The 12,891-nt window shown below is 35.2% G+C and overlaps 2 protein-coding genes across 2 annotated transcripts; one reads left to right on the forward strand and one right to left on the reverse strand.

Annotated features, from left to right (window-relative positions):
• The first annotated feature begins 560 nt into the window (after positions 1-560).
• Positions 561-1,782, forward strand: LOC139885295 (protein trichome birefringence-like 1). Its single transcript, XM_071869215.1, has 2 exons — positions 561-979; positions 1,212-1,782. The coding sequence occupies exons 1-2, from the start codon at positions 561-563 to the stop codon at positions 1,780-1,782; spliced, it is 990 nt and encodes a 329-aa protein (XP_071725316.1).
• Positions 1,783-5,894: 4,112 nt separating this feature from the next.
• On the reverse strand, positions 5,895-10,410 carry LOC139885296 (uncharacterized). Its single transcript, XM_071869216.1, has 13 exons — positions 10,281-10,410; positions 10,123-10,172; positions 9,754-9,987; positions 9,506-9,658; positions 9,319-9,414; positions 9,217-9,237; positions 7,675-7,797; positions 7,145-7,173; positions 6,774-6,874; positions 6,606-6,678; positions 6,471-6,502; positions 6,183-6,388; positions 5,895-6,077 (listed from the first exon to the last, which is right to left on the reverse strand). Exons 1-13 carry the CDS (start codon positions 10,408-10,410, stop codon positions 5,895-5,897), a joined length of 1,431 nt encoding a protein of 476 aa, XP_071725317.1.
• Between the last annotated feature and the right edge of the window lie 2,481 nt (positions 10,411-12,891).

The raw sequence follows: 12,891 nt of genomic DNA on the forward strand, positions 1-12,891 counted from the left end.
TACTTAGAGGAGGAAGAAAGAGGCATGGTTCGGAACAGGTCGGAGATTGTAGCCATTGGTGTTTGCCTGGACTTCCAGATACTTGGAACTCGTTACTGTATGCGAAACTGATACGTCCTAGGAAATCTCAGAATGTTGAAAGGCCAAAAGTACAGGAAGTTTCAATTTCTAATGAGCTAGTACAGAACCTAGAAAGGCCGAATGATTTCATACAGCAAGTTTCAGTTCCTAGCAACCAAGAAGAAAACCTAGAAAGGCCAAATGATTCCACACAGCAAGTTTCAGTTCCTGACGAAACAGAGAAAAAAGAGTGCAATATCTTTGATGGAAAATGGGTTTATGATCCTAATCCAAGTCCATATACAGAATCCACGTGTCCATACGTGAATACTCAATTTACTTGTCAGCAAAATGGAAGGCCGGATTTCGAATATGTAAATTGGAGATGGGAACCTGCAGGATGTCAGATTCCTAGGTAATATAACATTCTTCATTTTCATATTCATTAGATGAGATATATATTAACAGTAGTTTTCTATCTCAGGTTCAACGGAACGGAGATGCTAGAGAAACTTAGAGGGAAGAGAGTGATATTCGTCGGAGATTCACTCAATAGAAACCAATTCGAATCTCTGTCTTGTCTTCTTTACACAGCCCTGCCATCTGCTCAAGCTAAACTTGCAGCCTCGCGTGCACATTTTAGAGTAAAGCTAATTTTTTTCTTTTTGCATACACGTAAGGTAACTCCATGTTGTTTCGGGATTAACAGGAGAGCTTCATTTTTCTGTTTGCAGGAATATGATTTTACTCTTGAACTGCATTGGAGCCCATTCTTAATACAATTGGAACCCAACTATGCAAATGGCAGTAAGACTTTGAGGCTCGACACGATTTCAGATACTGCAAAGAAATGGAAAGGTGCTGACGTAATGGTGTTCAATTCAGGACATTGGTGGACGCATCACGGAAACTTTAGATTGTAAGTCCATGATCAATAAGGAAGCCTTTGTTTTACAGGACGGGGCAATATAAAATAAGGGTACCATAGTCATTATCCTACAACTTTTGAAAATTTTGAGGATATTAACTAATATAATCTTGTTTTGTCTTGTCTTGTCCCGTCTCGTCCCACGTAACAAACACTACCTAACGGAAGAAACGACAGGGGTCTCATGGAAATTCCATACTGATATTTCTTTCTGTTTTTGAAGGTGGGACAGTTATGAGTACAATGGAAAAGTGGTTGATGAAATGGAGATAGAATCTGCATATGCTGCTGCGCTACAAACCTGGGCCCACTGGATAGATACTAATGTCGACAGTAGCAAAACTAAAGTCTTTTTCAGGAGCATATCGCCTGTTCATTCAGGAATTCAGGCATGCGTGAGCAAAACAAAGCCGTTGACCGGCGACGAGTACTTAAACGTACATACATATCCTAATGCAATGAAACAAGTTCTCGAGAGAACAATTGAAGGCATGAAGACACCTATTAAATACTTGAACATCACAAAGCTTTCTCAATTCCGTGCAGATGCCCATCCTGGATATTATATGAGGTCCAAGAGGAGAATGCTGAGGTCAAGACGGAAACATAAGAAATCGAAAACCGAGACGTTGACAATTCCTGAACAGCCTAAATCAGAGATTATATCGAAGCAACCACAGCCAATCTCTAAGCAGACTTATATTCCAGCAGCTGATTGCAACCACTGGTGTTTGCCTGGATTACCAGATACATGGAACAATCTATTATATGCATCCATATTGTTTGACAGCTAGAGAAATTTCTTTTTTTCTTTGGACAGAATATTTTTTCCTTACTGAGTTGTATAAACAATACCCTGTGAAGAAATAGATATCCAATCATGTTGAAGGTGTAAAAAAATAAAATGCATTCTTAATGTTCAAATAGAAGCTTATATTTATAAGAATGGAAAAGATAAAAAGGGTAAATAATTTATTTTTATAAGACTAGGGTTAAAATATTTTACCCATATGATAAATATAAATACCAGATAGAAATTCTGCACGCCCAGGTGAAGGGGTGGCTTAGCAGGATACAAAGTAAATGATAGATTCATAAACTAGCAGGCAGTAAACTATTCACTTCACCATATATTCCATAGGGAGTGTGCAACAATTTGCTCAGAAGCAAATGTCGAACATTTATTCACGTTAGCTAGCCTGCTCGAACAAGAATCTAGAGAATTTCCCATTCCGATTCACTAATGGTACTACTTGGTGAAATCTTCTCCATGGATTTTCCATGGTCTCCATAAGAAATAGCAAGCTGTTTATACTCCTGATTCCTTGTTGACCTCATTCTTGAAGAAAAAACATCTCGAATTCTCATCTGGAAAGGAACAAAGTACATTTTAGTTTGAAGAAACACAGAAAAGAGAGAGAAACTGAGAGCAAGCAAAAGTTGAAACCTTGTGTTTCTTTTCTTTTTGCGGAATAATTGGAAGCTCAGCTCCATTCACTATATGGCATGACTCCTCTACATCCACCGGATCGAGTTCTCGAGTAGCTTCCATGTCTAGAACAGCACTGGACATCATATCAAGAGGACTTTCCTCAGACTGTCCTGCAAAATTTTAATAACGATCCCAATACATTAAATAGAAAATACTGGAGTACAGATATTATTTGCCTAGACTAAAACATCAATGAATGTATGCCATTTAAAGTACCCAATATGCAGTCAAGACAAGAACGACTTATCCTAGAATCCTAAGACGGTTTTATCTGGGAGAAAAAGTGAAAACAACAAGCACCAGAAAGTGTAGAAAAGGGAACAGGAGCAACATTTCCTAAATTTGGCATGTGAGACCTTGAAATAGTTGTCCCCAAAACCCAAAGTGGTTTGCATGGCTGGAGTGCACAGACATTAACAAGTCGTTGATTAGTTCCATGATATCTTCTAACAGACCAGGCATACCATTTTCCCAATCAAGATGAAAAAAGTAGATGGAAAAGAGATGGGAAAATCAACTGGCAATGCCACAGTTAAACTATGAATATAAGCATAATTATCCATCTCAGTGGCTAAATAAACACTTGTGTGAAGCATCTAACAGAGGAGATGAACTGGTACCTGAATTGGATACAAAGACGACGCTATTCGCATCGGTTGCAACGTCGCCTGCATTCTTAATCTCATCAAAGCTTTCTCTCACAGAGTCAATTCCAGTAAACTCATCTGAAATTGGGCTTGAAGTAATCTGATGATCATGCCATGCTTCAAGTTCTACATGCGGTAATTCCATGAGTGAAGAAACTCCGCCCAGATGCTTGTTCACAGGGATGACTTCAGATGACTTGGTCAGAGGCAATTTTGTCTCTTTGGATAATTCGTTACCAGAAGGCTGACACAGAATATCTTCACGAGAAATTAGTTCAAGAGATGGTTTGCAGTTTCTATTTGTGTCCGAGTTCCCAAGTTGTTTTGAATTTTTCTTAATTGCCCCCCCAACATCAAATTTTCTTGCTTCTGCCTTCGAGACTACTTTTGGAATTTTATGCATTACAAAATCTCTACGTTGTTTTGTAGGCAAGTCAGAAACAGGCTTTTTGGCAAGCTCCTCCAAAGCTGGGTCAGCCAAATCTTGCATGACGTCTGAATAAAACCTTTTGACATTAGTGCTAACAGTCTCCACCTGATTCTCAACAAATTTAACCGTGTCCTGTGCAGAATATAAAAATGTAAGAAGAATGAGGTAATGGCAGAAAAAAATCAACATCTCACAAGCACAAGAAAGCTCATACCGGAAACAAATGAAAAATCAGTACCTCATACATAATTTCTTCTACCTCCAAGCACATGGCTTCAAATTTCTGATACATGTGCCCCACCCAAGTTATACTTTGCAGATCCATTGCAGAACAGACCTCACCAAAACAGCAGCAGGATAAATTTCCTGTGAAAGTGATATCGTTAAGAAGCTTACTATATAACTCATCTACATAAATAAAACTCGTTGACAACTTTGAGTTATGACTTATGAAGACCATAAACCAGAGAAACTCACTAGCCAAGGGATTAAAGCAAACAACTTCAGAGAATGGAAAGACAAGTTTGAAACACACGATCAGAGACAGAGAGAATACAACTCCCAATATCAAATTATAGCGAGCGAAAACAGGCAATTGTTCCCGATATGATAATCTAGATTCAACAATTGAACAAAAGTACGCAGATCAAACATGAAAAACTTACTGGGTCGTTTCATATAAACTCACAACTCAAAAGCAGAATCGTAACTCACAATTTCAGGCAACCCAGAAATTCAACCAAAAAATCAGGCAAAATCTCTTGAAGCAGCTCAAAAACCACGACTTTAGATATATGAATAAGTTACTATAACCCAAATTCACAACAAAAAGGCCTATCATCACATTCATATGATATTTCAGCTGACTATAAAAACAATGAGATGCTGTAGAAAAGGAAAGGCGTGAAGCAAAGAAACCCTTTTTATTTTATGTACCAAAAGAGGGATTTTGTTTTGAGATTCGAAGCTTAGAGAGGACTTACTTGAAGCAAAAGATGGTTGTGTTGTGTATCCAGAAGCCAAAAATAATGGGTCGAAGGAATTTACAAAGCTCAGCTTTTAAGGGACATAAAACAAACCAAATACACACAAAGGTATTTTGTACAAAGCAAAGCAAACTAAAGCAAAGAAGAAGAAGAAAGAGGGCAAAAGTTATGTTTGACACGTGTCAGCTGGATGGTTGTTTGTTTAACTTTGATGATCATCGTCAAGACGTCAACCCATAATCGGCTAAGATATTGCGGCTACAAATCATCGAATCTGTTTTATCCGAATAATTTCTAAATACTTTTTCATACCAAATTAAATGTTAAGAGATTTCTAAGAGATTTTACATAAATCAATAAAATTTAATTTTTAGTTAATTTTTTAATATAATTATAATTGTATGGATTAAAAAATTTTCATCAAAATATGCGAGTGAAATTGATGAGGAAGAATATATGAGGATATGAAAGTGAAGATGGTGAGGACATAATTAAAAAATATAATTAATATATTTTAAATTTATCAAAATTTACATCTAATTTAAGACAAAAATTCTATTTATATTAACATTTAATTTGAGACGAAGGGAGTATGTCATTAAGCATGTTTAACGTTATCCACCATCTCATTAAGTTAACAGATTTCTTCATAAAACAAAAAAAACGTGTCATTAATATTTGTGGATGGATGAACCAAATTGGTTCAAGTTGTTCTAACATTGCCAATAGGGTGGCTTAAAACGTATTCCCACTTGAGAGAGAGTGGAAGATTTAGAAGGAAAAAAATGTGCTCTTATAATATCAAATGAAGGCAAATGATCGAAGTTCCGTCCTTCAGATGTTTGCTTTACAAATAAATATTGTAAGGTTTCAATTCAACATTAGTTTTTTCTTTCTATCCATTTGACTTTTTAGGAGTTTTGACTTAAGACAAAAGACTTTGCCACTTGTGTGGCTACCAATGGTTGAATTAGCCTTCACCTTTTTATTTACCAGATGTCGGAATCTAACAAGGTGTGTGTGAACCATAGTCAAACCATACAACCACATACATATGCAAAATATGCATTCTTACAAACTACTCTCTCTGTTAATTTTCAAATTAAATATTAATATAAACATAATTTTTATTTAAATTATTTTAAATATGTAAATTTTTATAAATTTAAAAAATATTAATTATCTTTTTTCATTATATTCTCGCCGATTTCACCATCTTCTTTCTCATGTCCCATGTATTCTTTATCACCAATTTCACCATTTTCATCCACATATTTTTCACCAATATTTTTTAATCTATACAATCACAATTATGTTGGAAAATGAACTAATTTGGGACGGAGGGAGTATTTTATCCAGCAGCTTGGAAATCTCCAAAATCATCATCTTCTTGATCTTGGTTTTCGGAAGAATGTAGTTCTTTGGAGTTTGACGGAGGTGGTGGTGGCGGCGGCTTGATTAAAATAACTGGGTCGTTGTGGCTGCTAGACTTTTTCTCAAGCTTGGACTTCAAACTGCTACCACTTTGACTTGGCTGATTATGTAAAAAATAAAGTATTTTTAAGTATAATTATGTTAGCCTGATGATGTAAAAAACAGAAAGATCAGAAAATACTACCATATTGACAAGCTAACTTACATTTTTTATTTGGAGTTTAAGTGTTTCCCCATCTTTTAAACTATAATTGACCGAGGAAGTATTCTTGTGGTATTGTTGCTCCATCTCTTCTGCAGTTTTCATTTTGTTTAAATACTTCATGTGATCGTGTAGTGCTGCTTGGAAATCATAAGCTTCTGTTCTTTCTCGAAATCCAAGGCCGATGAACGCGTGTCGAACACGACCACCTGGATGAATTCCAGATTTATTGGTAAAAGAGATGAACTGAAAATGGATAAAACACTTAGAGATGTATCATGTATCACTCACCAATGTTCTCTTCGACACGAAGAACGAAATATCTGCAGAAGAAAGGATTGTTATTAAAAAAACTCAAACTAAATTCTTTTAAAACTGAAATTATCAAAGATGGGATTCAAATTTTGGTCAACATGTGGACTTTACCTACTGCTATCAATTGCAGATTCAACTGGATGTGGCTCTCCATCTCTCAGAAATGCCCGAGCATACAGTTCACCTGCAAATAATTGAATAAATAAACCATCTTATGATGATTGATTTCAGGAGTATTGAATGAGTATATTTTTTTTCCAATGAGTGACTGTCTCTCACCCGTGGATTTGTCTTCAAGTCTGATAATGCACTCCTCTCCCTTGCTAATTACTTTAAGTGCTCCTTCCCAATCCCATTTATTGACATTCCATTCATCAGCACTGATGATATCCAATTCAACCGTATAAATGCCAGGTTAATTGAATGTCAGCTACGAGGTACACAAAACCATGATATGAACTCCGAAATATATTCAGTATGGGAAATTTCATTTAGATTACTTTAAAACCAAAGGCAAAAGAAAGTGTCATTCGATATATCACAACAGTTTTATAGAAGGAGGAGAGCAGACAAAACTCAAATTCATACTGTTCAAAAGAAAGCAAGCATTGATTATATGCTAAATAAATTTTGACAAGTTGAGTAATAACCTGTAAGAAGCTGCACTCCGTGGAGGTATCTGCACGAGTAACATGCAAATCAGAATGGTCTAGTTGTCAAGGAATAAATAGTATAACAATCTCAAATCCAATGTGATTTAATCAAAAAATAAATAACACTACACAATACTACTAATAGTGAACAATGCTATCTCAATTCAGTAGATCTCAAAACTATGCTGATCATCTACAGACAGTTCCCCACTAAAACACCAAAAACCATTCAACTGATCAACTCCCACCAACTTTAAATAGACAAATGCCAATCTAAATTGTGTGTGTTTCACTTTAGAGTTTAGACCCAAAGCACTTGATGAAAAGCACATAGCAAATTGATTATTCAAAACGACATCTCTAAAATAGAAATTGGGTACGAATCACATTTGATAAATTTGAAAAACTCAACTAAAGATGATAAATTTTTCTGCGATTCCAAAAACCCAGATGCCAAAATCCGAACTTGAATAGGCACATTAAAAAAGTTGCAGACTTTTGGTAACCAAAAGATTCTTGAAGCTTACCAAATAGACATAACACTCGGAGACTTGAAACAGAACCAGCTCAATAGCTTCGACTTCTTCTTCAGTTACATCAATAGCTTGTTGCTCATTAACCAACGATGCCTGGTCTTGTTTCTCCATGATCTACAACATAGACGGAGTCTTGTTTGGTTTGGTTTGGTGAATTGGACACCAAACTAGAATTATACTATTCTGAGTGATGTTCATGTTTCAGCTGAATGACGTTGGATGAAACTTGAATGTTTGGCATGTCGAGTATTAAATTTATGACATATTGCAAGGCATCCCCCAATGTTTGGTTTCTTTTAATATTTACCTCTTATGTTTCAGAAAATGATAATCAACCTTTGTTTGGTTTGGTTTAGGTGAGTTTAATTAGCGTAACGTCGCTGAATGACATACTATTAAACAATTAATTATGAATATAGGCTAGAATCAGGTTCTTTCGTTCTATCTACTAGCAGAAGTTGTTTAGACAACAAATTGACGGCTGTAATTGCCTTCCAGAAGCTAGTCGGACATATCAATGGCTCTGGTGGAGTCAGCAAATAAATGAATATGAAGACTCAGTAAGTTATTACTTACATAAAAACAAACTAGTCCGTATTCCTCAGAGGAAAGAATGACCATGATTTAGGAACTGTTTGAGCAAAATTCATCTTTTAATGTCTTAAGAAATTCAAGATGTAACAATTTGTAGCATGCAACATCTAATTGTGCTTTACATGTAATACTAGTTATAGTTACATAGAAGTGCAACAGCAATGAAATGCTAATGAGGCACAGTTGCAGTGACAGTCCTGTGTCTTGGAGTTGTGAGTTTAGATTCGATATTCACAAACCCAACTTCTTTTAGCCTTCCCTCCAAATCCGTCAAGTAATATTCATCGATATACGGTTCCGTAGTTTTGAATAATGTAAACATAACTGGAGACATGTTCTGCATGCAACAAAACCACAAGTAAGGTAACCATTTGAATCTCAGTCTATACATATGGAAGATAACTAGGAGTGAGTGAAAATATTGATTATGTAGTTTAGATGCATTGTTCTAATACACTACACATTCAATTTCTTGTATAATTTTTCTGCAATTTTTAATGTCATAAATGGGGGAAAATACAACTACTTTTATACAAAGAACTATTGTATGTTAATTACTTGATCAATCTTTAACATAGATTGTTAATTCAGCATAATATATACAAGAGAATCATGATATGGTGACATAAGACATGAAATTGGTCAATTTAATTATAATTGCCTAGGAGAAAATCAAATATTATGAATGAACACTAAGATTTCCTTAATATATCTCCCCTTTAGTTCCAAAATTAAAAAATTTCATTGTAAGCCTTCACTTTCAAAAAACAAAAAAAAAAAAAAAGAATATCTATATAAACAGTGATGGAGCCAGGGATTTAGTGCACGGTTGTAGAATATACGGTAGACGAATATAGTAAACTTAAGTTTAAAATGATTTAATTAGTTTCTTTGTAGAGATTTTTTTTATAATAATTGTAAGTAGATTCGAAAGCATACCTGAAGAATCTTTGACTTGGGCTGCACGGAAGAAGAAATATGAAATTAGAACAAGCAATATCCCAATAATATAAATAAAAATGTAGAGAAATAGTATGTTACCGATTGATCCATTAAACAGATGGTGCCTCCTGGTCGAAGCAGCCGGAAAGACTCCTTCATTAAGCCGATGATTGCTCTTTCTGGACATTCATGAAGCTGCATTTGTTTGAATGAGTCAGCAAAACTATAAAATGTAATTAATAGTTTCCTAAAATTAGGGCAGGGGTTGTTGAATTTAGAGACTTACAACTGCTGCTATGGAAACAATGTCGAAGGATTTGGAAGGCAAACCCGTGTCTTCTCCATTTGCATGTATCCAACTAATTGGGTTGTTTCTCGGAGAAGCATTCTTTTCCTTAAATTGTGCCACTGCAAGAAAATAAGGTGACAGATCTAACCCCTGTGCCGCATTTGATGAAACGTGTTATTTCCACACCTATAATCCTATGCTCGAGTTTTTGAAAAAAATAGAAATTTATTGACATTCGTGCTTACTGTAAGTTTAGCGGAAGGAAAATGGTCAGCGAGAAATCTTGTGCTGACACCAATGGAGCAACCAATATCCAAAATGTCTCTGATCGGGGAATCTTTTGAATGTTGTTCATGATGTTGTTCTATTGCTCGTAGCCAATTTCCCCGCCATACACTATTTGCTTCTTCTACTGACGAAGCATCCGGTATTGCTCGTCTCACCATCGACATGGTGGCGGCCTCAGCTTCTGCTGCAGCCTGCAAATTCAAAATCTGTAAAATGTGTTTTGACTTTCTAAATGTGTGTATTTATATCATGGTTTGTTACTAGTTACTTCATATGGATGTAAATTAAAGATTTCGACTTTCCGGTGAAAGAATAAAAATACTAACCAGCCATGAAAGGTTACCCTCATCGTAGGCGTGGAAGGGATTCAGATAATCTGTTCAAACAATACAATTGCATCGAATTTAGAAATCTCAAAAATTAATGTAACAAAACGAAGACATTGATTATCTCAGTGCAATCAAAAGTTTATGACAGAAATTACAATCTGGATAAACAACTGAAGGATTCTTAACACTCTCCAGCTCCTTGTAAACATCAGATTCCAAAATCTTCGCAGTCATATCTCTCCAAGGAATATTCTTCTTCTCAGCTGTACTGTTTAACGTCGCCATTTTTCCAAACATCATTCAGTGAATCATTTCAACAAACACATTCTAGACTCAAAGTTAGAACATTAGAAATTTGACCTGATGAGTACTTGTCTGGCGCCGAATTGGAGCAGAGACTGAATGGGTTTGACTGAAATGAAAGCTTTGACTAGACGAGAGAGTGGAGTCTCCCCTGCCCATTTTGGTCTTTCCAGGTTTCCTTCCTCATATGCCGCCACCTCAGACGACGTCGACGCCGCCTTCACCGGAAAATGCACCGACGAGCCTCTTCGTTTCGGCGGTGTCGGGATTGAATTTGCTTTGTTTGAAGCAGTAAGGGAGAGCTTGTGTGCTGGTGGTGCAAACATAGCCATTGTTAGTTATTGATGCAAAAGCTGAAAACAGGAACAAAGGAAGAAGAAGGACGATGTGTATTTGACGATGCCACGTGTCCTAAAACAGAATCTTAGTATCCAATTATGTGTCGACACGTAGGATTATGGATACGAGTTTTATCCGGTGTAAGGTTGGGTCCCTTTACTTTCTTAGAAATGGGACTTAGTTCCTTTAATTATATTCAGGAAAATGATCCGATCTTTGTTTGTTTGGCATATCAGACAAGTTAGAAGAAATGGAAAAACATTCCGCTGAGAAAACTCTGTGCATACCGTTATTTGATAATGATCGAATGTGGATAATCGTTAATTATTAAATACAACCTCCGTCCCAAAATAGATACAAATTTTTTAATACAAATTATATATAAAAATTTGTATCTATTTTGAGACTGAGATAGTAATTTAAATTACAACTAAAACAAATATAGGAAAATAAATAAAATGATTCTGTAAAATTCAATTTCGGAGGAAATTGATTGAAAATAAAAGCAACCTAATTTTATCTAACAAGAAATAATTTGTATGTCAAGATACACGTAATTGAGTAATGTTAAGCCAGCTAGTGTATTGGTGCTTAGTTTTCAAATTTGTTTGGAAGCATAATTTTCAAAGTGTGTAGATCCCTGATTTGCGGGCTCGAGAATTATGTTATGTTTCCTAATACAATTCCAAGAATGCACTATCCGATAAAAATATTGTTGAACCACAATTATCCTAACAATAGGACCACACCAACTGATTGATCCAATTAAGCCCTTCCAAAATGAAATAAATCTGATGAATTGATGCAGAAAATTATAAATGTAAAATTTAAAAAATAAACGTCAACATTTTGAAACGAATGGAGAAAGGGGTGAACATTTGTAGTCCGATCGGTTTTTCCATTGCCGGTCGGACGCCCTAATGACCTTAATTAACATTAATTTTTTACCGGCGATGAGAATGTCGGTCAAACCTTTTTTTTTTTTTTCCGTTTTGGTCTTTGTATTATGTATTATGTAGTAAATTTTTTTTTTTTTATTCAAGACCGGCAATGGCATTGCCGGTTCTACATCATAATTAACCTCCTAATTACTGATTAGTAAGACCGGCACTCCCATTACTGATCCGACTACATGATGTTTACCTCGCCTTCCTACTGTACACAAAAATAGCGCATCCTGAATTGATGGACAAATTGAAGCAGATCATGAGGAAATGACACTAAATCATACTCCCACAATATTTGTCATTTTTAAAATTATATATGGATGAATATCAACTACATTAATAAATGATTAGTTTTCTTTTTTCTACTTAATCTATCCACAAAAATTCGCTCTTCATAAGTCGAATTCGTACCCTCATCATGTTGCCGTAAAAGATTGAGTACTTAAAACAGATGCATATCAAGAAAATTTGTGTTGCCAAAATCTTACAAGTCATAGAAATAGTGCAATTATCCTAAAAAAAATTAAAAAAAAATAGAAATATTGCAATAATGTAAGTCCAGACGTCCATATTCCTTGCTAGAAGGAAGATCATTGGTCGACATGATCCAGAGCTCCCATAACCATTTAATGGACTTGTACCGGTCAATTTTGAGACAAAACTGCATCCACATCATCCAAAACTATTTTTTTTTGTTAAGTAGTTTGGTCTGTATAAAAAAAAAAAAAAAATTTGTAGGAAAATTTGCAATAATTTTTCTATAAAAGAATTCTAACAATAAGCATGTAGTAGTTGCACAGTTACAATAAATAAACAGGCTTTTTAGTTCGAAAGCCTGCATAATAATACAGACTTTAAATTTCCAGTGCAACAAAGCTAGATTCCATGATCCATCAGTTTACTGTTTATGTTGTTGGCGCCTTTAAAAAAAAGAGGAAATTAATTAATTGGAAGAAATGTCGGCATTCAAGTTTTCATCAAGATATAAGTTTAGCCAATAAATAATATATTTCTTTTATAGAGGAGGAAAATTGTATTAAAATTTAATTACGTGGCGGAATCATTCACGATTAAATTATTGGAATGAATTATAAAAACATGTTATAATATGACTGTCCAAGAGGCTTCCACGAATTCACATCATATGTATATATATACACATCATACTGGATGCACT

This window comes from Rutidosis leptorrhynchoides, unplaced genomic scaffold (genome assembly GCF_046630445.1).
Source record: "Rutidosis leptorrhynchoides isolate AG116_Rl617_1_P2 unplaced genomic scaffold, CSIRO_AGI_Rlap_v1 contig93, whole genome shotgun sequence".
NCBI classification, from domain to species: Eukaryota; Viridiplantae; Streptophyta; class Magnoliopsida; order Asterales; family Asteraceae; genus Rutidosis; species Rutidosis leptorrhynchoides.

What these genes read in the sequence shown, in the direction of transcription:
- LOC139885295 (XM_071869215.1), top strand. Translation starts at nt 561, where the DNA reads ATGCTAGAGAAACTTAGAGGGAAGAGAGTGATATTCGTCGGAGATTCA. An exon ending in CATCACGGAAACTTTAGATT is followed by an intron (nt 980 to 1,211) that starts GTAAGTCCATGA and finishes CTGTTTTTGAAG; the next exon opens with GTGGGACAGTTATGAGTACA.
- LOC139885296 (XM_071869216.1), bottom strand. Translation starts at nt 10,410, where the DNA reads ATGGCGACGTTAAACAGTACAGCTGAGAAGAAGAATATTCCTTGGAGA. An exon ending in TTGTTTCCATAGCAGCAGTT is followed by an intron (nt 9,415 to 9,505) that starts GTAAGTCTCTAA and finishes AAACAAATGCAG; the next exon opens with CTTCATGAATGTCCAGAAAG. An exon ending in TCTGCAATTGATAGCAGTAG is followed by an intron (nt 6,503 to 6,605) that starts GTAAAGTCCACA and finishes TTTCTTCTGCAG; the next exon opens with ATATTTCGTTCTTCGTGTCG.